We start from the raw sequence: 27,056 nt of genomic DNA, 5'->3' as shown, positions 1-27,056 counted from the left end.
AGGATGGGAGAGCGGAAAAGGCTCCGTTAGGCTCTACACATACACCTGAACATTGCTCTGATCATTAGACATTACATTTGAGTTATTTTACTTGTATTTGTTTTATGGAATATTGAATTGCTCTGAGACTCAAGTCAGTTGTTTTATTGCAGGTATTACTTTGTAAACTGTTTCATTTAAGAGTTACAAGGAAAGTTCACATTTTAAAAGCATGTTCTGGAGTTTATTGTACCTTGTGGTTCTGTGTCTGAAATTATTATTACTGTCCATGCATGATGTGAAAAGTTTGGACGGGTTTGATAAACTCTCGTTTTTCTTACAGAACCACAGTGTTCTGGATGGAGAACGTAACAATGGTAACACCTCTCAAACAGCCTATCGTGTTCCAGCTGGAGGGTTTCTATGTTCCACCAGGCTACGGCGCTTTCTTGTTCTTCCTGGCTCTGGTTTACTTCATAGTCACGCTGTTGGCCAATGGTGTGGTGCTGTGTGTTATTGTCATGGACAAGAACCTGCACAGGCCCATGTTCATAATGGTTTGTAACCTTGTAGTCTGTGATCTGCTGGCGGCCACGGCGGTGCTGCCTCGCCTCATGATGCACTTCTTGATGGGCCAGAAGAAGATCGCCTACATCCCGGCCATCGCCCAGGCCTTCTCTGTGCACATGTACGGCGTGGCAGTGCAGACTATTCTGGGTGTGATGGCCTATGACAGGTATAGAAACGCATCAGCACATCAAGACAATTAGTCACCAATTCAAGTCTTTTACTGTCATGCATAGATAGTGCAGGTTCACTCTGATGACTTTAATCTTTCACAAGTCTTAGTTCAGACACTTTGAAAACGAACCTATTTTTAGGCCTCTGCTCGAAAAGCTCATACCCAAACTAAAAAGGGTGTATCTCTGCAACCACTAGGGCTATTTGAATAATGTTGGTGTTATAATAAAAGGTACACATGTGAGATTTTGTTCAGATGTGTAAATATCAGTCTATATGTTACTGGTTAAGAGTAAATGAAGAAGGCGCACAGAAAAATGAAAAGGTTTCCGGTCCGCCTATAAAAAAAATCACTTTCAGGATGATTATTTCTTTGAAATGATGCAGCTGTAAGGTCCAACTCTAACCCAAATCATAGCTCAATATGTGAACATTCTCTAACCCAAATCATAGCTCAATATGTGAACATTCTCTAACCCAAATCATAGCTCAATATGTGAACATTCTCTAACCCAAATCATAGCTCAATATGTGAACATTCTCTAACCCAAATCATAGCTCAATATGTGAACATTCTCTAACCCAAATCATAGCTCAATATGTGAACATTCTCTAACCCAAATCATAGCTCAATATGTGAACATTCTCTAACCCAAATCATAGCTCAATATGTGAACATTCTCTAACCCAAATCATAACACAATATGTGAACATTCTCTAACCCAAATCATAGCACAATATTTTACTGTCATGCATAAATATTGCAGGTTCACTCTGATGACTGATGACTTTAGTCTTTCACAAGTCTTGGTTTAAAGATTCCAGCTGTTTACTGACATGTCAGGCTGATGTTTTTGGTTCTGTTTTCTTACTGGTATAGAATGTTGTGGAGGGATCCTCCTCTGTTGCTTTCCCTAAGATTTATTCAGTTTTCTCCCCATTAAAGTTTTTTTTGGGGGGGGGAGTTTTTCCTGATCTGATGTGAGGTCCCGGGACAGGGATGTCGTATGTGTACAGATTGTAAAGCCCTCTGGGGATAATTTGTGATTTGGGGCCATACAAAATAAATTGAATTTAATTGAATTAATGGACTTCTGCAAATCAGCACACCTTGCCCTCTTTCCAGGTATCCAGTCTGTATCTAAAGACAAGAAAGGTCTTAGTTTAAAAAAAATGCTCTTCTAGCAACTCTTTTTCTCTTTAAAAAAATGAAAAATGTCAATTTGCGCGAATGAGGCAAATTGTTCGTGCCGCGTCATTCACGTCTGTGCATTGATTTTGCATGTAATCTACTCGTGCCAAAAATGTGACAACGCTTTCCATGTGAACGCAGCATAAGATCCTTTTAAACTTAATCTGTAACTGTAAAAAAGCTATGGATGTGTGTTTGTCTTTGACAGTGCTCTTCCTCTGCAGGTACATTGTTGTGTGTCAGCCACTCAGGTATCAGGCCATAATGACATCGGCTCGGCTACATTCCTGCCTTGCCCTGGCCTGGTTCATCGCTGTGCTGTTGATTGCTGTGCTCTTCATCCTCCACATGAATTCCCCGCTGTGTGGCAATACCATCCACCATGTCTACTGCAGCAACCGTGCTATCCTGAATCTGGCCTGCAGTCCCACCCCCATCAATAACATCTACGGTAAGTGCATTCATTTAGATTAACGGAGCAAATATACGATATGTTGTCAAACTTTGGCCCTCATCAAAAGGTGTTCAGAAAATTCAGCTTGTTGCACTGTTTAAATGATACCTGACTCACAGAATAATTGTACATATTTTTATGTTTTTAGGTCTGGCCATCTACTGGTCTGTGAATACAGGCATCTTCCTCATCATTGCTTTTTCCTACTTCAGAATCCTGCATGCTTGTGTAAAACAAGGCAAAGCTTCCCTTGGCGTCCGGAGTAAGACCGTTCAGACGTGCGCCCCCCATCTTGTTATTTACGCCCTCTACCAACTATCTACACTGGTCATAATTGTAAGTCACAGGTTTCCCTCACTGTCACAAAATATCAAGAAGTTTTTCAGCATCCTGTTCATCATCATTCCACCAGCTATCAACCCCGTCATATATGGATTGGTCAGTAAAGAGTTACGTAATAGCATCATCAAGCATTTTATCAAGTTACACGTCCATCAGAAAAAAAATGGAGGGGTTTAACTTCTTAAGGTCATTGTATCCCTGATAGTTGTTGAGCCCCAGCAGCCCCAGCAAATGGGGGCTGAATTCTTCATCAGGAGGTCTTCCTCACTCTTCAAGTCCTCGTACTCCCATGAATCAATACCAAAGCCACTGATGGGACATAGAGAAGAAAACTGCACAGCCTGGCCTTACAAGAGCATATAAATCCATTTTACATGTTTATAACACAATTCAACCATAAATATGACTTGAGAGGACTCAAAATTCCATGTATGTGTAAACTTTCATGGTCATTAAAGATGATTCTGATTCTGATTCTGAAAGTGACTTGAGAGAGCTCCCCAAGTTATGGAAATATCCATTTGTATATCCCTAACTTGATGCCACACATGATTAGAGCACCTTCTGGAAAGCGTACAACCTACAGAATCCGCCAATACCTACAAGTCCCTTCAAGCCTCAGCCAGATACCAACCACATTGCTTTGTTTTTCTTTTTTGTGGCAGCTGGTGGAATTCTTTTTTTGGTAGGACCATCTAATGAATTACAGCAAACATCCCAGTGTGATTCAATGCAAACAAAGGTATTACACACGCATTCCTACTTTGCAGTTAAATATTTTACATTTATTCCAACACTTCAATCAGAATCAGAATCAGCTTAAATGGCCATGTAAATTTGCACATACATGGAATTTGACGCCGGTTTCACTTTGCTCTTTGTACTTTTCCCAACACACAATATACAGTAAACATGATAAATATAAAAATATAAAAAGGACATTAAAGACAGTAGTAAAAAAAAAAGTGCAGATGGAAGAGTCTGGTTAACTGTTCATCAGTGTGACGTCCAGTGGGAAGAAGCTGTTTCAGTGTCTGGTGGTTTTGGCGTACAGAGCTCTGTAGCGCCTACCAGAGGGGAGGAATTGAACAGATTGTGTCAAGGGTGTGAGGGGTCTGCAGGGTGTGAGGGGTCTGTAGTGATCTTTCCAGCCCGCTTCCTGACTCTGGAGGTGTGCAAGTCCAGGATGGAGGGGAGGCTGGAACCAATAGTTCTCTCTGCAGACCTGACGATCCGTTGGAGTCTGACTCTGTCCTGTCTGGTGGCCGATCCAAACCACACAGTAACGGAAGAGCAGAGGACAGACTGGATGATGGCGGAGTAAAACAGGATCAGCAGCTCCTGAGGCAGGTTGAACTTTCTGAGCTGGCGCAGGAAGTCAGGAAGGGGGGGGGGGGGGGGGGTAGTGTTGGGGGGCTACTCCTGAAGTCCACAAAGGACATCTTATTCCTACAAATATATATATATATATCATGTAGCATACAGACAAGTGGTCCTGCAATTGACTGATGATTTAAAATGTATTGATAAATTCCCAAAACCAACGTAAGAGCTGTGTACAAAGGCACAACATTTTAATCTTAATCCTTGTTTGCATTACTAGCACATACACACATAAAGCCAACACTCAGGCTAATTTCCTGAAAACACGCACATTTATTACAACTTTAACTAACCTTGTGCCTCTTCGGGGAGTGCTAATACTGTTACTGTTTCTAATTTGTATGCAAAATGACCATATTTTCCGTAGCTTTTCGAGATTCAATTCGCACACAATGTCACTTCCTGTTTAACTACGCGAGCCGCCTTAAAAATGAAAGCATTTAATCGAAAAACACACAAGAGATGAGAACGCGCACCTCTGGGCCGAATCATTTTGGCCCCAAGCCGAATCTATTTTAGGCCCCATGGCCCTTTATTGGCCGGCCGCCACTGGATGAAACGATACTTGCTTGGTATGTGTTGGTGCATCTGCTTGAGCAGAGCCCCTCTGTTGTGGAACCAAAGGCATTCAAGGTCCAGGAAGAAAGTTAGGGCATTTTGGCTCTCAGTGGATCTAAAATTACGGTTCACGAAATGTGCACTATATGAATTACTAAACATATTTAACTTCACTTAATCAAAGTTCAACTTTTCAGAGATACTGTTAACACATAGTGATATCTTATAGTAGAAAAAGGCAATGATATGCATCATTTGAATAAGGAAATTTTCCATGGATGTTTTTTTTTTTTTTCTATCCTGTGTTCTATCATCAACCAATAAACCAGTAACACATATACTGCTATATGAACCTCTCGACTAGTCTCACAAGTGTCTTCCGTATATTATCCCTTTTGAAATTATTCAAATAGCCCTTGTGGTTGAGGAGATATTCTGTATTTAGTATCGGTATGCAAACCATTCGGAATTTTAGAGAAAAATGTCTGGGGCTCAACTGGGTTTAAAGAGGACTAAACTCATTTTACCTGCTTGAAAAGTTTTCAATAACTTTGCACATTTCAGATTATTTAGGTTTTAGGCATCCAAGTCTATTGATCCAGATGCTTTCTCGTTTCTCCTCTCTGTAGCTACTATCAACTATCACTTCTATTTTTGTTTTGATTTCTCAAACTTATCGCTGGCAATCCACAACTTTTTAGATGTTGTCAGTATGTCACAGAAGAATTAAGGAAGCTGGAATTTGGTTTGATTTGCTCAAAGCATTGATGTATTAACTTAATATGAACTAAACAGCAACATTTCAAAACGTTTTACAAATACAATATTAAAACAACAATGTCTGTGGATTATCCTGATGTACAATGTGCAATACAAATACACAGATTATCATTATTATGATTATTATTATTAAGTGAACAGATTTGAAAGGGACAATCTGAGTTTTGTATATGTTTTCTGTGGGAAAGCCATCCTGGAAGACGGGTCACTCTTCAGTTGCTCTCCCTGACATCCAGAGACAGATGTCGTATATTGTACGGATTGTAAAACCCCATTTGGCAAATTTGTGATTTGTTGTATTGGGTTATTCAAATAAAATGCATCGAACATTTTTTTTATTATAATGTACCTTTACTTTTTATAATTCTCTACAGCTCAGTGGCAGGTGGTCAACCCAAACGATGTGAGCTTCGTAGGTAACTTTCTGGGTAAAACCTGGTCTGACCTGCTGATGCAACTCCTCTCTACCTCCTTCTGCGTAATGGATCATGGTTATCTGGATCATGGACCATGCCTACTACTCATTCTATGAATAATTTCTGTCACATTCATGTAATGTGCTGTAACTCCGTTACGTTATTCATTCTGGCCACATGACATCTATTGCTTCTGTCCATCCGGGGAGAGGGATCCTCCTCCGTTGCTCTCCCTCAGGTTTCTTCCCCTTTTTTCCCTGTGAAAGGGTTTTTACTATCTTTATTTGGGGAGTTTTTCCTGATCCGATGTGAGGTCCCGGAACAGGATGTCATGTTACAGATTGTAAAGCTCTCCGAGTCAAACTTGTATTTGTGATGTTGGGCTATATAAAATAAACTGAATTGAATTGAATTGATTAGAAGTAACAGCAATCACTCCACTAGAGAAACCCAATAGAGACTGTGTCTGCCGCACAACACTTAGATTGTTGAAATCAAAAGTAACCAGAAGCGGAGTTATACAAAATAACCTCGTCAAATTTGCAGCTCCGTGTTTGAAATTCCTATCAGAATTCTCAGAGTTTTTATCAAGTTTAGTTCTGAAAACAGCTAAATGTATTATTTTAGGTAATTTTAATATTCACATGGATGTCGATAATGATAGCCTTAGTGCCGCTTTCATCTCATTATTAGATCTGATTGGCTTCTGTCAGAGACTACAGAAACCCACTCACTGTTTAACCCTCGACCTTGTTCTGACTATGACATTGAAATTGAAGATTTAATAATCCTTCCACTGAACTCTCTTTTATTGGGCCAATATCACCAAAGACCATTCATCTTATGCATGTGGAATACAATATTGTTTCATTGTAAATGAAGTCTCTTCTGATTGAAATCAGCTACTGCCCAACAATTTCTTTGAAAAATATGTATTTTCCGAACTTGGTTAATGTAAACATGCAACTGGCTCAAAACTAATGTAGAACCGAAACAGTTATTATAGTTATGAAAGGTGATCAACTTCAAGTGGGCCCATGGCGGCGCCCTGATGGTCTACAGGTTTGGACGCTAACCATGAACCACAGCGCCTCTCCTCGTAGTAATCTTTTAAAACTTAGTTTTAAAAGATTACTTCATGCCAGCTTCAGACATGCAGGCTGCAGGGGGTGGAGTTGATGTGTCAATGGCAACGTTGCCTATGAAGGGGTTGGCGTTACCATTGGACATACACAACACAAAGGAACATCATTAAAAGTGAACCCGCTCTCCTCAACAAGTCAGAGCACCATCAGCTCTGAAGAGAGGATGGGAGAGCGGAAAAGGCTCCGTTAGGCTCTACACATACACCTGAACATTGCTCTGATCATTAGACATTACATTTGAGTTATTTTACTTGTATTTGTTTTATGGAATATTGAATTGCTCTGAGACTCAAGTCAGTTGTTTTATTGCAGGTATTACTTTGTAAACTGTTTCATTTAAGAGTTACAAAGAAAGTTCACATTTTAAAAGCATGTTCTGGAGTTTATTGTACCTTGTGGTTCTGTGTCTGAAATTATTTTTACTGTCCATGCATGATGTGTGAAAAGTTTGGACGGGTTTGATAAACTCTCGTTTTTCTTACAGAACCACAGTGTTCTGGATGGAGAACGTAACAATGGTAACACCTCTCAAACAGCCTATCGTGTTCCAGCTGGAGGGTTTCTATGTTCCACCAGGCTACGGCGCTTTCTTGTTCTTCCTGGCTCTGGTTTACTTCATAGTCACGCTATTGGCCAATGGTGTGGTGCTGTGTGTTATTGTCATGGACAAGAACCTGCACAGGCCCATGTTCATAATGGTTTGTAACCTTGTAGTCTGTGATCTGCTGGCGGCCACGGCGGTGCTGCCTCGCCTCATGATGCACTTCTTGATGGGCCAGAAGAAGATCGCCTACATCCCGGCCATCGCCCAGGCCTTCTCTGTGCACATGTACGGCGTGGCAGTGCAGACTATTCTGGGTGTGATGGCCTATGACAGGTATAGAAACGCATCAGCACATCAAGACAATTAGTCACCAATTCAAGTCTTTTACTGTTATGCATAGATAGTGCAGGTTCACTCTGATGACTTTAATCTTTCACAATTCTTAGTTTAAACACTTTGAAAACAAACCTATTTTTAGGCCTCTGCTCGAAAAGCTCATACCAAACTAAAAAGGGTGTATCTCTGCAACCACTAGGGCTATTTGAATACTGTTGGTGTTATAATAAAAGGTACACATGTGAGATTTTGTTCAGATGTGTAAATATCAGTCTATATGTTACTGGTTAAGAGTAAATGAAGATGAGGCACAGAAAAAATGAAAAGGTTTCCGGTCCGCCTATAAAAAAATCACTTTCAGGATGATTATTTCTTTGAAATGATGCAGCTGTAAGGTCCAACTCTAACCCAAATCATAGCTCAATATGTGAACATTCTCTAACCCAAATCATAACTCAATATGTGAACATTCTCTCTGCAAAGGTTGACTTTGATGAAGTGAAGCAGAACAAAGTTAGAGAGGGTTTAGAACAAAAAAAACATTCAGGCGAGGTCTCCAAAATTTGCTTTTTTGCACATCTGTGACATTTGAATTTGTTCATGGACCAAACCATATAATACACTTGTATATTACCTATGGTGTTCAATACATCCAAATACAGCAGTTTTTCTTTTTCTTCAAAAAACAAGCTATGATTTACAGTTTTATATAACAATCGCTCAGTCTGCCACCTAGGGGGGTGATTGGTTTTGCTCTGTTGCTCTCCCTAAGATTTATTATTTTTTTCTAGCGACTCTTTTTTCTCTTTTTAAAAAAAAATATTATTCATACCTTTTGGCTCATGAATAATGGTTTAATGTTTATTAACAAAAAAATGTATAGTAAATATATGTCCTTGGATGGCTTTGGTCACTTTGAAACGGATGCAAACAGTTTGATGGGCTAAGACCTTGTTAAACTTAATCTGTAACTGTAAAAAAGCTATGGATGTGTGTTTGTCTTTGACAGTGCTCTCCCTCTGCAGGTACATTGCTGTATGTCAGCCACTCAGGTATCAGGCCATAATGACATCGGCTCGGCTACATTCCTGCCTTGCCCTGGCCTGGTTCATCGCTGTGCTGTTGATTGCTGTGCTCTTCATCCTCCACATGAATTCCCCGCTGTGTGGCAATACCATCCAACATGTCTACTGCAGCAACCGTGCTATCCTGAATCTGGCCTGCAGTCCCACCCCCATCAATAACATCTACGGTAGATTAACGGAGCAAATATACGATATGTTGTCAAACTTTGGCCCTCATCAAAAGGTGTTCAGCAAATTCAGCTTGTTGCACTGTTTTCATGATACCTGACTCACAGAATAATTGTACATATTTCTATCTTTTTTGTAGGTCTGTCCATGACCTGGACTTTGAGTACAAGCATCTTCCTCATCATTGCTTTTTCCTACTTCAGAATCCTGCATGCTTGTGTAAAACAAGGCAAAGCTTCCCTTGGCGTCCGGAGTAAGACCGTTCAGACGTGCGCCCCCCATCTTGTTATTTACATCCTCTACCAAATAGCTTCAATAGTCATAATTGTAAGTCACAGGTTTCCCTCACTGTCACAAAATATCAAGAAGTTTTTCAGCATCCTGTTCATCATCATTCCACCAGCTATCAACCCCGTCATATATGGATTGGTCAGTAAAGAGTTACGTAATAGCATCATCAAGCATTTTATCAAGTTACACGTCCATCAGAAAAGAAATTGGAGAGTTAAACTTCATTGTATTCCTGATAGTTTTTAAACCCGTTTTACCTGCTTGTAAAGTTTTCAATATCTTTGCACATTTCAGTCCGAGAGACTATTTAGGTTTTAGGCATCAAAGTGGCCTATTGGTCCAGATGTTTTCTTATTTCTCCTCTCTGTAGCTACTATCAACTATCACTTCTATCTTTGTTTTGATTTCTCAGACTTATCGCTGGCAATGTTTCACAGAAAAATGTATAAAGCTGACATTTCTAGACGTTTTACAAATAAAATAATCCAGGGCCCCGTTCCTCATACCTGGTTCAACAAAGTTGATCAAATGTCCTATTATCCATCTTAAATTACCGAGATGATTGACGTCACGCTATGTCAGTTTTTTTAAAGGCTGATCCGCCCTCAAACAGTCTCGTTAATTCGATCAAGACGTCAGTCATCTGGATAATTGTGCGTGCACACTCCTCTTCAAACGCTACAATGGCAAATAAACTCAGAGAAAGAGCCTCTTATTTCTCCGCTGAGGAGCAGGAGATGATCATGAACGCATATGAGGAAGTCAAGACCATATAATCATGGCAAAGTCTACTGCTGCATTCACAGCAAATGCATTGCGAATATTCATAACGCGTTTGCTGTGAATGCAGCATAACACCGCACCCGCTGTGAGACACAAGCATTGCAAAAGTTAAATGCGTCAGTGTTGGGAGAATGTATTGGCTAATTTTAAGTACCTCATCACCCAAATCAATCAGATTAGATTTATTTAAATGTGCCTGCTGGCAGTAGTATACAAATTAATATATACTTGTGAGGATATATGTACTGTGTGCGCATATGTATCATGTACTATATATGTGTATTGTGGTATATTGATTACATTGAGTTAGTGCGCATATGCAGTCTGTTGTCCGTTTTTCCATGGCCAAATAAAGCAAGTAACGTTTTCCGTGCGTCTGCTTGGTTATTACACCACAGTAAACTGGCGACGAGGATAAAAACTATACATTCTCGCAGGGATGGAGACACACGCTGTCAGTACTAGTGAGTACGATCGCCCTGTTTGGGAGAATTGACGAGTTCAAGCCGGAAAATGAACAATGGTCAGCGTACATAGAACGGATGGAAAAATTATTTGAAGCTAACGACATAGCCGGTTTTAGTGGCTGAAAGGTTTCACTTTAACCGGTGTAACCAGAAAGCTAACCAGCCGGTGGCTCAGTATGTAGCCGAGTTGAAACAATGCGCATCTAACTGTCAGTACGGTGCCAACTTGGACTCATAACTACAAGATTGGTTCGTCAGTGGAATAAAGAACGAGAGGAGACTACTTTCGGAAAATGATCTTACTTTTCTTAAGGCTTTTGAGATCGCTCTCACGTCAGCTCAGAGAGATGGAAAGTGAAAGTTTCGGAGCTGCAAGTGTCCACCAGGTGAAGCCTGATGAGTGCCGTTTGAAAGAGACTAAATGCCATAACTGTGGCAAGACAGATCACAACCAATGTGGTCTATGAGGTTCAGACAGTGAATTTACCACTTTTGGTTGTTACAGGGAATGGTGCAATACTGTGTGGCAGAAATTGGCTAAGGAAACAAAGACTAAATTGGGAGCAGAAAAAGAATCTGTACGAGTGTGAGTTTGGCAAAGCTTGAATAGAGTACCTGGGCCATGTGGTGGATGAGCAGGCCACACACCTTTCAAAGGACAAAGTGAGAGCTATTCAGGAGGCTCCGGCTCCTACTAATGTCAAAGAGCTCCAGGCGTTTTTAGGACTTGTGAATTACTATGGAAGATTTGTGCCACAGCAAAGCACAGTCTTAGCACCATTGTACAGACTACTCAGATGACAAGTGATTTGGAAATGTACTGAGGTGGAACAGGCTGCTTTTGTGAAGTGTAAAGAACTGCTGACTAGTGACCAGGTGTTAGCCCACTACGACCCCAGACTCCCACTGACTTTAGCATGCGATGCCTCTTCCTATGGCATCGGAGCAGTGATCCAACACACCATGCCAGACGGGGAGGAACAACCCATTGCTTTTGCCTCCCGTACACTGTCTCCAGCGGAGAAAAAATATTCTCAAATAGAGGAAGAAGCTCTTGGACTGATATATGGCGTAAATAAATCCCACCAGTACTTGTGGGGTAGACATTTTAACTTAATGACTGACCATAAGCCACTTCTGACACTGTTTGGAGATCACAAGATTATATTGTCAGCGTATGACTACCACATTGTCTATTGCAAATCAGAAGACCACAGTAATGCTGATGGACTCTTGACACAACTTGCAGCCAGCTGGTGGACATTCGCATCGGGACTTCTGAATGTTGCATCATACATTATCTGACGTAATAATTCCCCCGACAATAATATCGTGTCTCTTTACTGCTGAGGAGCTCTTGATAGGAGGATAGTGTCAGCAGATTGAGGACGGTGAAGATGAAAGATTGAGAAACGGTGACATTATTTATCTGCAAGTAAGGGTTTCCTCATAATATTCATAAATTATTCTCAATTTCAAATCAAATGAAGATAATCCACTCCTGTAGCTTTGTATTGCTTTCATAGAATACATAGACATTCTCTGTGACTTTAACATTACTCTATTGTTTCAGGTTGATGGAGAACTACACCTATAACAGCCCCATGCTCCAGCTGGAGGCTTTGAATGTCTCAAAAGCATCTCTCTACCCGATCTTTCTCTTGTTTTTGTTCTCCTATCTGTTTTTAATGGTCGCAAATGTGAGCATTGCTGTTCTGATTCTCATTGACAAAAACCTTCACCAGCCAATGTATCTTCTTTTCTGCAACTTGCCCTTAAACGACATCCTTGGAAATTCTATCTTGATGCCTCGTTTGCTTATAGACATGATGAAGCCTTCCTCTGAGCTCTTCATCAGTTATTATGAATGTGTGGTGCAAGCTTTCGCCACACACATGTTTGGTACCACCAGTCTCACAGTGCTCATGATTATGGCGTTTGACAGATATGTGGCCATCAGTAACCCTCTGCGCTATGCTGCTATAATGACCAACACAATGATGATGAAGCTGATAGCTTCTGCCTGGGGAGTGGCCCTGGTTTTGGTCGGGATTCTACTCGGTCTGACCATACGACTGAACCGATGTAGGACTCTGATTGGAAGCCCTTACTGTGACAATGCCTCACTGTTTAAACTCTCCTGTGAGAGCGTGTTCATGAATAATGTCTATGGCCTCACTTTCACTGTCGTCCTGTTCACATGTTCCATAGGCAGCATGGTTATCACTTATACAAAGATTACAGTCGTCTGTCTCACCAGTAATAGCAAGTCTTTGAACAGTAAAGCCTTGAAGACCTGCAGCACTCATCTGGTTGTGTTTCTGATCATGATGTTCAGTGCAATGTCAAATATTACTCTGCATCGCTTCCCTCAGTTCACAGACTACAGGAAGCTCAGCCGAATTTTGTTTCATATTGTTCCCGGCAGCCTCAACCCCATCATTTATGGAGTGCAGTCCAAAGAGATACGAATTTTTTTGACCAAGTTCTTTGACTCCAAGAAAGTTTTGCCATCCTTGTAAAGAGAATTTCCCCTTTTTGTTTGTATATTTTTCACCGCAACATATAATGTGCTCCTGATTTTGTCCCTTTTTAGTGTTAATGCATTAATGCTACTACTGCTAATACTTATCTAATTATATGTATACTTTGTTTCATATGGATTGACTTATGTTGTAATTGTATAATGTGTATTCTGTACACATGACATCTATTGCACTTCTGCTCATCCTGGCAGATGGTTCCCTCCTCACTTTCACCCTTCTTTTTTTGCAAGATTTTCCAGACAGAGGATGTTGTACGCTGTAAAGATTGTAAAACCCTCTTGGCCAAATTTGTGATATTTGGCTAATCAAGTAAAACTGAATTGAAAAAAATGTAATGAGAATGTATGACAACACAAAGTGATAAAGCGCATTAATATGATGGTGATGCGGGGCGATTCCCGTCAGTGGCACGAGTGTTAAACATGTTTCATAGCTGGCTGGCACATATTATTGATTATGAGTATCTAATCACAGCTAGTGTCATTTATAAATGCGTTGTAAAGCATGTAGTCCTCACTTTAGATGAGGTCACACAAAATACTTAACTAACGACTTGCAGCATTAAAACACGTTTATAAAGCACATGTTAACTAGTAGTGCGTCATCTATAAGTCCTTAATCATTGTTTTGCAATATATATTACTTCATTTACAAATGGGGAATCCATCACTAATAAACTATGAAAACCCAATCATGAAACGCTTAATAGTCAAGCTTATTAATCAAGAATACAACATGTATAACTGTGTTTATGAATTGCATAATAATGAGTTACTAATGAGTGTGCAATGCTTTATAAATTATGAATTAAGTGTTTATTCATGCTTTACCAATGCTAAATAGTGTGTAGTTATTATAAAGTTACCAAACACCATGTCTGCCATCCACCATGGAAATAATCACTATTTCTGGCCTATGTGGAAATTACACAAATGTCTAAACATATATTATATTATATATACAATGTAATGTATATATAACATCATCCATAGCCGCACACAGTTCGGTGGATTTCACCAACTCCTCCAGGAAGTGCATCTGACTGAAGTCGCATCCAGCGCTACTCCAGGACCAGCAGTTTGATTCAGCAACGGCAGGGCGGCGCTGACGACGGGCGGAGCTTCTCAACGATGATTTTTCAGCAGAGTTGTTTTGCTGGTCCTGTCAAAAATGACCAAAACTCTCCTTAGAGGTAGAAACACAGTCAAGTGAACACATAGATTCTGCTTTTATTCATGCTACTACTGCTATTGCCACACTGTTTATTTGTACCGTTTCTGTCATTTGGATTGACTGTCATATATGTATAATGTTGATGTTCATTTTGTTCACATAACATACATTGCACTTCTGTCCATACTGGGAGAGGAGTTCCTCCTCTGTTTCTCTTTCCTGAGGTTTCTTCCATTTTTACGCTTTAAATTTTTTTTTTTGTTTTGCCTGTTTTTTCCCGTTAAGATTCTCCTTCTCTGATGCGAGGGTCCAAGGACAGAGAATGTTATATCCTGTACATATGCAATTCATGATTGTGGAATTGGGCTATATACTAATACAATTTAGTTGAATCTAAAAATGGCAATTCAATTCAGTTTATTTTATATAGCCCCTCATCACAAATACAAGTTTGCCTCGGAGGGCTTTACAATCTGTACACATGACATCCCTGTCCCGGGACCTCACATCGGATCAGGAAAAAACTCCCCCAATAAAGATAGTAAAAACCCTTTCACAGGGAAAAAAAGGGGAAGAAACCTGAGGGAGAGCAACAGAGGAGGATCCCTCTCCCCGGATGGACAGAAGCAATAGATGTCATGTGGCCAGAATGAATAACGTAACGGAGTTACAGCACATTCAATGAATGTGACAGAAATTATTCATATATTGAGTAGTAGGCATGGACCATGATCCAGATAGCCACGATCCATGAAGCAGAAGGAGATAGAGAGGAGGGCATCGGCAGGGCCATGGCAGCTGGCAGGCCTGGTTCTAGGCTGGTTCCATCAGCAGGGCCATGGCAGCAGGCAGGACCGGTTCCATCAGCAGGGCCATGGCAGCAGGAAGGGCCGGTTCCATCAGCAGGGCCATGGCAGCAGGCAGGGCCGGTTCCAGGCAGCCACAAATCCATGGAAAAAGAAAGTAGAGTTAGTAATGTGCATTGAAGAGACAATAATTTATCCAGAAGGAGAGAAAGAAGAGATGAAGAGGAGAGGAGGCGCGAAAGAGGAAGAGAAGGAGAGAAGAGGAGCTCAGTGTATCCTAAGATGTCCCCCAGCAGTCTAGGCCTATAGCAGCATATCTAGGGGCTGGACCAGGGCAAACCTGAGCCAGCCCTAACTATAAGCCTGAAACAGCCCTAACTATAAGCCTGAAACAGCCCTAACTATAAGCGCTATCAACAAGGACAGTCTTAAGTCTACTCTTAAATGAGGTGACTGTCTGCCCCCCGGACTGAAAGTGGAAGCTGATTCCACAGAAGAGGAGCCCGATAACTGAAAGCTCTAGCCCCCAACCTACTTTTTAAGACTCTGGGAACCACAAGTAACCCTGCATTCAGTGAGTGTAATGCTCTCGTGGGGTAATATGGCACTATAAGGTCCTCAGGATATAATGGTGCATCACCAGTTAAGGCTTTGTAGGTAAGGAGAAGGATTTTAAATATGATTCTAGATCTCACAGGAAGCCAGTGGAGAGCAGCTAGTACAGGAGTAATGTGGTCTCTCTTCCGTGTCCTCGTTAGTACACGAGCTGCAGCATTCTGGATCAACTGGAGTGATCCAAGGGATTTACCGGAGCAGCCTGATAATACGGAGTTACAGTAATCCAGTCTTGAGGTAACAAATGCGTCGATCAATGTTTCTGCATCGCTTTGAGACAAGATGTGCCGGATCTTTGAGATGTTCCGTAGGTGAAAAAAGGCGGTCCTTGAGATCTGTTTCACGTTGGAGCCAAAGGACAGGTCCTGGTCAAAAATAACTCTGAGATTCCTTACGGTGGTGGTGGATGCCAGAGCGATGCCATCCAGAGAAACCATATCATCAGATACTTGATTTCTGAGGTGTTCTGGTCCGAGTAGAATAACTTCAGTCTTGTCCGAGTTCAGCAGCAGGAAGTTGCAGGTGATCCAGGTGTTGATGTCTTTAAGACACGCTTGAAGTTTAGCGACCTGGTGGGTTTCATCTGGCTTGATCGACAGATATAGTTGAGTATCATCGGCATAACAGTGAAAGTTTATGGAGTGTTTTCTGATAATACTGGCTAAAGGAAGCATATATAAGGTGAATAAAATTGGTCCAAGCACAGAACCCTGTGGAACTCCATGGCGAACGGCAGTGGTAACCGAGGCCTCATCGTTTACAAATACTAACTGAGATCAATCTGATGAAAACGACTTAAACCAGCTTGGTGCGGTACCTTTAATACCAATCGACTGGTCTAGTCTCTGTAATAAGATGTCATGGTCAATGGTGTCAAACGCTGCACTAAGGTCTAACAAGACAAGAACAGAGACAAGTCCTTTATCAGCACTAAGGTCTAACAAGACCAGTACAGAGACAAGTCCTTTATCAGCACAAAGGTCGAACAAGACCAGAACAGAGACAAGTCCTTTATCAGCACTAAGGTCTAACAAGACCAGTACAGAGACAAGTCCCCTATCTGATGCAACTAGAAGGTCATTAGTAATTGTCACCAATGCTGTATCTGTGCTATGATGCTTTCTAAATCCTGACTGAAACTCCTCAAATAAGCTATTGTTATGTAAAAAGTCACACAACTGATTTGTGACTACCTTCTCCAGTATCTTGGGAAGGAAGGGAAGGTTAGAGATAGGTCTGTAGTTAGCCAACACCTCTGGATCCAGAGTGGGCTTCTTAAGAAGAGGTTTAATTACAGCTACTTTAACCCTCTGGGATCGGGGGTCATTTTCTTGATTTTACATCATTTCTTAAATTCACTTTTAAAGTCACTTGCATATGATAGATACCCATGTGTTTTACATCTAAAATTGCAGAACAATCTCAGCTCTCTATATAATGAGGCACCATTGTCATAAGGCAAAAGTGTAAAAAGAAATATTACTGTAAAGCTTAAAAATGTAATCTAGATTTTGGAAAATCTTCATATCTCTTGTGAAAACATAGCTTTACTCAGGAGGTCGAACTGTTTTGGTGCTTGAAATTAGTTTACCAAAGGTCTTAGGTACACAAAATCAGTGAAATATATGAATACAAAAAAATGGTAGAAACATGTAAGTAAATGTCTAAAACCAAATGTATTATTATATGGTGAGGTGATGAGCTGTGGCTGGCGTTGTGGCCTGCAGTGATGATTTGGCTGCTAAAGCGATGCTGCATGTTGTCCTCTAGACCCTGGCAGCTGCAAATCCTCTGTAAAATACATTACTAATAGCTAGTATAAGTTCACTGAAAGATAGTGACAATATTTGATTACACCCCGTTCAGTCTCATAACCACCATGTACCCATTTAGCTACTGCACCGCTATTTGCGGTTAGCGCGCAGCTAACCAAACAACACGGTCATTTCAGTCTCACAAACACATAACAGAGATCCCACACTACTATGCGTACTACGTTCACTGAAAGAAAGTTAACAGGGATCGTGACAATATTTGAACACCCACCGTTCAGTCTTATAGTCAGCCTGTAGACATATATAACCCGCTAGCATCGTGTTAGCAGCAGCTCTATCTGGCTACAGGTCCCATTACTAACGTAAATATGCTATTGCAAAGTTCAATAAATACACTTACCCATCTTCCAATGGATCCCTTTGCTTGGCGTTGTCCTGTACATCTCAGGGATCGACTCATTCAGGCTCTATTTATGTTTGAAGCTGCGCCTTCTCCAGTATAGCTTCATATGTTCATGAAGTCATTACGACTGAGGTCTATAGGAATACACGGGTCCACCAAGCTATGACTCTCTAGTGGGGTAATATGGATCGATAAGCTTTCTAGTGGGGAAATATAATACTATGAGCTCTCTAATATATGATCTCCTTTCTTAGTTTTTGTTAGTACACAAGCTGCAGCATTCTAGATCAACTGGAGAGATTTAAGAGACTTATTAGAGCAATATGGTATTGGTAATAAGGAATTGCAGTAATCTGGTCTAAATATTGCATCACACATTATCTGACGTAATGACTAATAATTCCGCCTACAGTAAAATCGTGTCTCTAAAGCTTTGCTGCTGAGGAGCTCTTGATAGGTGCAGGAGAATAGTGTCAGCAGTGATTGAGGACGGCAAAGATGAAAGATTGAGAAACGAGAGACACTTCAAGGTGACAATATCTATCTGTAAGTAAGGGTTTCTTCCTCATTTCTGAACAATGACAGAACAATATATTCACTTGTGTAGCTTTTATTGTTGCTCATACATCTCTGACTTTGAGAATACAAGGGCATTCTCTGTGACTTTAAAATTACTCTATTGTTTCAGGTTGATGGAGAACTACACCTATAACAGCCCCACGCTCCAGCTGGAGGCTTTGAGTATTTCAAAAGCATCTCTCTACCCGATCTTTCTCTTGTTTTTGTTCTCCTATCTGTTTATAATGTTCGCAAATGTAGGCATTGCTGTTCTGATTCTCTTTGACAAAAACCTTCACCAGCCAATGTATCTTCTTTTCTGCAACTTGACCTTTCACGAAATACTTGGAAGTTCTATCTTGGTGCCTCGTTTGCTTATAGACATGATGAAGCCTTCCTCTGAGCTCTTCATCAGTTATTATGGATGTGTGGTGCAAGCTTTCGCCACACACATGTTTGGTACCACCGCTCACACAGTGCTCATGATTATGGCGTTTGACAGATATGTGGCCATCAGTAACCCTCTGCGTTATAATACGATAATTACCAACAAAATGGTGATGAAGCTGACGGTGTCTGCCTGGGGAGTGGCCCTGGTTTTGGTCGGGATTCTACTCGGTCTGACCATACGACTGAACCGATGTAGGAATCTGATCAGGAATCCTTACTGTGACAATGCCTCACTGTTTAAACTCTCCTGTGAGAGCGTGTTCATTAATAATGTCTATGGCCTCACTTTCACTGTCGTCCTGTTCACATGTTCCTTAAGCAGCATGGTTATCACTTATACAAAGATTACAGTCGTCTGTCTCACCAGTAATAGCAAGTCTTTGAACAGTAAAGCCTTGAAGACCTGCAGCACTCATCTGGTTGTGTTTCTGATCATGGTGTTCAGTGGAATGTCAAATATTACTCTGCATCGCTTCCCTCAGTACTCAGACTACAGAAAACTCTGCAGCATTTTGTTTCATATTGTTCCCGGCATTCTCAATCCCATCATTTATGGAATGCAGTCCAAAGAGATAAAATATTTTTTCCTCAAGTTATTTGAGTCCAAGAAAGTGTTGCCATCATTGTAAAGTTTTTATTTTATTTTGGTACATAACATATAATGTGACCTCAAGGTGCCTCACTTACTCTTGTGTATTAGCATTTAAGCACAACTTTCTGCTATTATTAATGCTACTACTGCTAATACCACTATACATATGTTTCACTTTTGTCATATGAATTCACTTGTGTTGTCATTTTAGAATGTTTATTCTGTACACATGACATCTATTGCACTAATGCTCATCTTGGGAAAGGGATCCCTCCTCAGTGGCTCTCCCTGCTCCCCCCCCCCCTTGAAAGTCATTTTCAGAGGGGGGTTTAGCCTTATTCCTTAGGTCCAATCCATGGAAAGTGGATGTTGTTTGCTGTAGCGATTGTAAAGCCCTCTGTGGCAAAATTGTGATTCGTAAGATTCGGCAATTCAAATAAAATGTCATTGAAAAATGAATGCCTGAATGTATGATTACTTTTTATATTTCCCTGAAGCGTAGTAACAAGTGGTGATCTCTGACAACCGTCTTCTGAGGAAAATCAAATTGCAAGGGCTTTGTACAATCTACTGTATGTAATAAACAACAACATAGTGAAGACGGATACAAGTTCTAACATAATAACCTTGAATTGTGGAAATGAAAAGTAGAAGAACTATCGCTTTTTCTCTTAATTATGTGGCAATACTATTTTACCCTAAACTCCGATGGCCAAAGTCATTGCTTGGAATATAAAGGTAGTTTTGTGCAACAACATATTAAAACAGAGCTATAAAATGCAAATTAATCTACTTCAATTGTAATGTCTGATTACTTTAAACCAAACCCCTGTAAGGATCAGATTTTTGGTCAGAAAATTAAAAAAAAATCAGGACATAACTGGAAATACAAATAATTCATCCTTCAATAAAAAAGAAGAAAAATAAATGAACAGAATATCGAAAACAATGCACGTTATATAGTCCAAATAATTGTCTGTTTTGGCATTCATAGGGAACACATTATGATAATTTTTTGAGTTTCTACAAGAACATGTTTACATGCAATAGTGTTAAAAAAAAAACCCATATTTTTAACATACTTTTTATTGTTGCAACACCTGTCTCTTTTCTGTTGATAACTCATATAATTTGGGCTGGCTCAGGCATGCCTGAAACCCTCTGCAACTGTTAATTCCACTAAATAATTGTACTTGTTTATTGCTTTCGGAGTACATCCTGGTTCACCTTTGATCACAAGCCTGGTATCAATTATGAAACTATCAGTGGTGGCCGTCAGGCCTAAACAGAATCACAAAGTTAGAACTATTTTATAATAATAATTATAATTATTTGTCCCTATTAGCTCATTTTATCATTGCACAGCTTCTGTCTTGTCTGTTCCGCCTTAAACAGCTGATTGAAGACCGCAGGTTGAAAATCCACGGTCCGCCACTGGAAACTATAAATACTATTAATTAATACAGAAATAATAATTTAATTAAATTTAGCTTCATATGGGCTTCTACAAAAAAGTGTTGTTTAAAATGACTGCATAATTCAATACGTAGCGAACGTCGACGGAAAGATGATTAAACTGAAACGTGATTATAATAACAACTAGAAAATTTCGAAAGAAATTTTGAAAGTGTGGCTACTACTGCCGTAAGACGTCGCAATATATATACATTACCGGTAGTGAGATGTGTTATTGAGGTACATTATATATATATATATATATATATATATATATATATATATATATATATATATATATATATATATATATATATATATATATGCCAACATTAGCTATGAGGGCTTGATGGTGTAAATATGAATAGGACAGCACTTTGCTGCAACATATCACGTGATTACATATGTATACCAGTCCCTATTGTCCTTGATCTCTAAAGAATCAATAACTCCTTGACTTAAAAAAATATATATATTATTTATTTTTTGCATAAATATGATCAAAAGTCAAGAGTCTGAGTGCACGTGACTGTATTACCACGTGCACGCGCGCGGCCGTTCGTGCGTGCACGTATGTGTGGATTGGAGAGATAGATATATATATATATATATATATATGCCAACATTAGCTGTGAGGGCTTGATGGTGTAAATATGAATGGGACAGCACTTTTCTGCAACATATCACGTGATTACATAACAAAGTCTTGTGTACAATTGTGTATTTATTTTCTATTTAATTCAATATTTATGTTAAGATACAGTTAAATCATGGGGCTTTTATGTTGAAAGGGAAGACAGAAAGACAGACAGGTAGACAGACAGTTCCTCCTGTGTGTGCCCGTGTCACTGGTTGCCATGGTGACTGCCTTGATTGGCTAACTTAAAACAGGTGTGACACTGTCACAGAGCGGGAGACTGGACTGTGGATTTAATGAGAAAACAACCTTTCAAACTAGTGTATTTGACAGACAACCGTGAATCCCATCACGAAAATAACGAAATCATGAGAAGCACAAGACTTCTGAGAACGTTTCCGTCTACTTAAATATTTGTAAGGATTTATAAATGAGAGCGTAAATTCAGTTTGTAAAGTGCTCACGTTTCCGTCATGAGAGAAAATTGTGGTCCGATTTAACATGGAGGTTGATGGAGCAGTTGGCCGGTCTTCATGTTGCTTTCAGGCTTGCTGACAAAACAGTATAAATTTGTTGGATTCCACGACGCATGTGTACCACAAGCACAATATTTCCTACGTTTTCATATATAAATTATGCCTCAAAAGTCAATATTGTGGAGTGAATGGCAAAATACAAATACAAAAAGGTTCGTTAGGACACAGCTCCTCGTGCTCTAGCGATGACATCACAGCTCTAACCTGCCCCATACACACCCATTGTAAACTCTGAAATGGTTCCCACATTTTCCTAAACTTGAACAATAATTACATGAAAACTGTGCTAGCTATCAAAAAATGCCCAATTGGGCAAATAAACTCCAGACTTTTGTCAACGTTTTAAACTTCAAATCATTTCTCTACGATAAATTATGGCGAGTCACTGTAGGCACAAAGATGTATGTTTTTTTGCTCTCTTCAGTCCGAAACCCCAGTCAAGTGAATGGGACAATTTTTCACCGTTTTTCGCACTTTTCGGGAAAATGGCGGGTCGAATCTCTTAGAAAAGTCATAGCACACGATTCCCGATCAGGCCGCACGTTTTGATGTTTTTTTTACGCATGTGCTGGCAACTCTGTGGGAGGAGATATGCACCAAAGTTTTGGGACTATGATTATTATTATTAAGCCCGCAGGAGAACATGAAGTGCGCTTGCTGCTGACCTCTATGACCTCATGACCCCTTGCAGCTGAGCCACACTATAATGACACAATCTGAACTATTAAACTTAGTCTAGAGACTGCTTTCATGAGCCCGAGGGTAAGGCTAAGTGTTTGGACTCTTAATTTACCACGTGTCTGGACAGACTCCGAGCAGCTTGGTGGTCAATCTTGACACTCAAACTAATTTATGAACTATAATACCTTTGTAAAGGCTGAGCCTACATGATTTATGACCCCACCTTTCTTGTTTTACGAAAATCTACATTCTCGGGGAGCAGAAAGTTACAGAGACACATCCAATTGTGCTTAAAAGACTTAAATAAACTGATTTTTGACGCAACATGTACCTTAATTGATATGTTATGCCAAGCTAACAAATGTTCAGTAATAGGAAGAGTTTCTTGACACATGAATTTTAGAACTCCTAGACTCTCTGGGATAAAATCTACATCTATGAGTAAGTTAGTTTTTATTATGGTCAATTTCAATTGATATTACATATGTACTAATAAATAGGCCTATCCTTTTATAACAATAATTTGGAAACATCCTGCCTCGTAGGTATTTTTCATATATACATTTGTTTTGTTCTCATGTTTAATCATTGTAATTATTTTAATCTAAATCACCACCTTTACGTGGTGGAGGAGTTTGAGTTGCTCAGTGACCCTGGAAGCTATGTTGTCCAGGGCATCCGCCCCTGGCAAAGAGGTCTCGGGGCAAAGTCCAGACTATGAGCGGGTGCTATGTAAAGGCGGCAGGCCAAGCAGCGGGCCTGGGCGAGCCAATTGCCGGCAGCATAGACCAGCTCTAGAGATGTGGAACATCCCCTCGCTAGTGGGGAAAGAGTCGGACTGGTGCAGGAGGTGGAGCGGTAGATATAGTTGTGCTCACCTTCACGCAAAGCACTGGCTCTGGAACCAAGCTCCTGGAGAAGGGTTGGACTTTGTCCTTTACTGGAGTTGCTCAGGGTGGGAGGTGTCTTGCGGAGGATCCTGTCCGGGAGATCTTCAGCTCCAGCTACTGACCCGGACATTGTAGGGTGGTGGAAAGAGCACTTTGAGAAACCCGACCAACACGGAGAGGGGGCAGCGCCTGATGACTTGACGGAGGCCGCTGAGTTAGTCAAAAAGCTCCTTGGTGGCAAGGTGGCAGGGGTGGATGAGATCAGGGTATCACACTAATCAGCCTCCCAGGAAAGCTTATACCAGGGTGCTGGAAAGGAGGCTCTGGCCGTTTGTTGAATGTCAGATTCAAGAAGTGCAGTGCGGATTCCGTCCCTTTACCCCCACTACTGGAGGGGTCCTGGGAGTTTGCCCAACCAGTCTACACCTGCTTTGTGGAAATGGAGAAGGCTTTTGACCAGGTCACTCTTGTTTTTGTGGGGGGTTCTGCGGGATTATGGGGTGCCGGACCCTTGCAACAGGCTATCCGGTCTCTGCAGTAGGAGCTGTGTTCGTATTCTCGGCATTAAGTCAAACACGTTCCTGGTGGGTGTTGGTCTCCGCCAGGGCTGCCCTTTATCACCGGTCCTGTTCATGGCTTTCACTGACAGGATATCTAGGCGCAGCTGGGGGTCGGAAAAAGTCTGGTTCCGGGGTCTCGGGATCGCCTCTCTGCTGTTCTGAATCTCAGACTAATGCTGCAGTCACACCAAAGTTTTTTCGCCTGACTTTAGTTGCTCGACTTTATGTGGTTAATTCGCAATCATTCGCGGCGGAAAAGGGGCACGGATTTCTCTGTAAAACAGTTTTCATTTCCGCTATCCACCATGGAAGGAATAACAACTATTTCTAATGATATCTAGGTGGCTTTACTCCGTGAAAACAGTTACTATTTCCACCATTCACCATTGAAATAACCACTAATTCTGCTTTATACTTGTTGTGGAAGTCCCACAAACGTCGGAACATCAAACGCCCCCATGTCTGGGTTCATAATATTATCCGTAGTCGCACACAGCTCCGACTCCTCCAGAACGAGTGTCTGAATGAAGCCACTTACAGCGTTCCTTCAGGCGGACGAGCAGCAGTTTGATTCAGCAACGGCAGGACGGCGGTGATAACGGCGGAGCTTTTCAACGCTGATTGGATTTTGCAACTCAGCAAAAGCTGGCAGATTTGAAAAAGTGAATATTCGCAACGCTTTTTCGCCTCATTCCCGCCACCCGGCGAAAAATTCTCTTTTCGCGTCTGTGCATTGACTTAACATGTAACCTAGTTTAACTTGACCCCAACCTATCCTTCTCTGAAGTCTAACATAACTCCAACCTATCCTTGTCTGCAGTCTAACATAACACCAACCTATCATTGTCTTTGGTCTAACATAACCCCAACATATCCTTGTCTGCACCCGTACTTGTATAGCACTTTTCTAGTCTTCCGACCACTCAATGCGCTTTAACACTACATCACATCATTCACACAATTTCTTCTTTTCTTCTTAAGTGTCTTGTTCAAGGACACATCAACATGGGCTAGCAGAGCCAGGGATCGAACCCCCGATCCCCTGATTGAAGGACGACCCTGATCACCACTGAGCCACTGTCTAACTTGACACAAACCTAACGTTGTCTGCGGTCTAACACAACCCCAACCTGTCCTTGTCTGCAGTCTAACTTGACCCCAACCTTTCCTTGTCTGCAGTCAAACATGACCCCAACCTATCATTTTCTGCAGTCTAACTTCACCCCAACCTATCCTTTGAGACCCCCGCTATCATTTCCAGGATCTGTTAAAAAATAAATAAAAGGATAATGAATGTATTTCAGAAAAACTACATTTTATATATAAGTTAAAACTGCTCCAAAACGTGTTGGTGTGATTTAAAGTCAAACAAATGATGTACTGGCAAGCTCTATCAAATGGTCAAGAAAGGGCTCCTTGCTTCATAACACATTTTCCACTGAGAATTGAACTGCGACTATATTAAACTGCAAACAAGGAGGAGAGGTTTGCTGGGTGTTAGCAAGCAACAGAAACACAAGAAAGAATAGCCTAAAGACGGATGAAGGAGAAGACTCCCAGCAAGTATTACTAAACAACAAACAGGCCAGTCTTTCTCTAAAATAAACAATGAAAATGTTTGATCAAAATCATATGCAATTATCTCTAACTTTATTTCTTATTTTTGTTGCTTCAGTCTTTTATTGAAGTCCATTTTCCAGTAAAACACCATTGTTTAAATTGCTTGTGGTTATTTGTAAAGTATAAACTGTTATTTGTCCTTGCAGGTTGATGGATAACTACACATTCAACAGTCTCACTCTCCGGCTCGAGGGGCTGAATGTCTCAAAGGACTCTGCCTACCCGATCTTTCTCTTCCTCTTTTTCTCCTACATTTTTATAATACTTTTAAACGTCGGCATTGCATGTCTGGTTTTTATTGATAAGAACCTTCATCAGCCAATGTATCTTCTTTTCTGCAACTTGCCCTTTAACGACATCCTTGGAAATTCTATCTTGATGCCCCGTTTGCTTATAGACATGATGAAGCCTTCCTCTGAGCTCTTCATCAGTTATTATGAATGTGTGGTGCAAGCTTTCACCACACACATGTTTGGTGCCACTGCTCACACAGTGCTCATGATTATGGCGTTTGACAGATATGTGGCCATCTGTGACCCTCTGCGCTATGCTGCCATAATGACCAACAAAATGGTGATGAAGCTGACGATGTCTGCCTGGGGAGTGGCCCTGGTTTTGGTCGGGATTCTACTCGGTCTGACCATACGACTGAACCGATGTAGGAATCTGATCAGGAATCCTTACTGTGACAATGCCTCACTGTTTAAACTCTCCTGTGAGAGCGTGTTCATTAATAATGTCTATGGCCTCACTTTCACTGTCGTCCTGTTCACATGTTCCATAGGCAGCATGGTTATCACTTATACAAAGATTACAGTCGTCTGTCTCACCAGTAAGAGCAAGTCTTTGAACAGTAAAGCCTTGAAGACCTGCAGCACTCATCTGGTTGTGTATCTGATCATGTTGATCAGTGGGTTTATTGTCATTATTCTGCATCGCTTCCCTCAGTACTCAGACTACAGGAAGCTTTCTGCCATTCTGTTTCATATCATCCCGGGCAGCCTCAACCCCATTATTTATGGCGTACAGTCTGCAGAAATCTGCAAGTCCTTGTCAAAATTGTTTCGATCCAAACCAGTTATGCCGTTATTTTGA

At 40.8% G+C, this 27,056-nt stretch overlaps 4 protein-coding genes across 4 annotated transcripts; all 4 read left to right on the top strand.

The window, feature by feature from the left end:
• Window positions 1-338: 338 nt before the first annotated feature.
• LOC306753318 (olfactory receptor 2K2-like) lies at window positions 339-2,885 on the top strand (the record flags this gene model as incomplete). The annotated part of the gene is made up of 3 exons (XM_079237190.1): window positions 339-715; window positions 2,137-2,363; window positions 2,515-2,885. The coding sequence occupies 3 exons, from the start codon at window positions 339-341 to the stop codon at window positions 2,883-2,885; spliced, it is 975 nt and encodes a 324-aa protein (XP_079093316.1).
• A 4,605-nt stretch (window positions 2,886-7,490) lies between these two features.
• LOC306753317 (olfactory receptor 2K2-like) lies at window positions 7,491-9,660 on the top strand (the record flags this gene model as incomplete). Its single annotated transcript, XM_079237189.1, has 3 exons — window positions 7,491-7,867; window positions 8,896-9,122; window positions 9,263-9,660. 3 exons carry the CDS (start codon window positions 7,491-7,493, stop codon window positions 9,658-9,660), a joined length of 1,002 nt encoding a protein of 333 aa, XP_079093315.1.
• A 2,563-nt stretch (window positions 9,661-12,223) lies between these two features.
• Window positions 12,224-13,186, top strand: LOC306753316 (olfactory receptor 8G17-like; the record flags this gene model as incomplete). Its single annotated transcript, XM_079237188.1, has 1 exon — window positions 12,224-13,186. The coding sequence occupies exon 1, from the start codon at window positions 12,242-12,244 to the stop codon at window positions 13,184-13,186; it is 945 nt and encodes a 314-aa protein (XP_079093314.1). The 5' UTR covers window positions 12,224-12,241.
• Window positions 13,187-18,674: 5,488 nt separating this feature from the next.
• Window positions 18,675-27,056, top strand: LOC306753314 (olfactory receptor 8G17-like; the record flags this gene model as incomplete). The annotated part of the gene is made up of 2 exons (XM_079237186.1): window positions 18,675-18,797; window positions 26,235-27,056. 2 exons carry the CDS (start codon window positions 18,675-18,677, stop codon window positions 27,054-27,056), a joined length of 945 nt encoding a protein of 314 aa, XP_079093312.1.

Source organism: Taurulus bubalis, assembly GCF_910589615.1.
Source record: "Taurulus bubalis genome assembly, chromosome: 2".
Lineage (NCBI taxonomy): Eukaryota > Metazoa > Chordata > Actinopteri > Perciformes > Cottidae > Taurulus > Taurulus bubalis.
The sequence above is the reverse complement of the archived record's forward strand: the minus strand, read 5'-3'. Positions and strand labels throughout refer to the sequence as shown.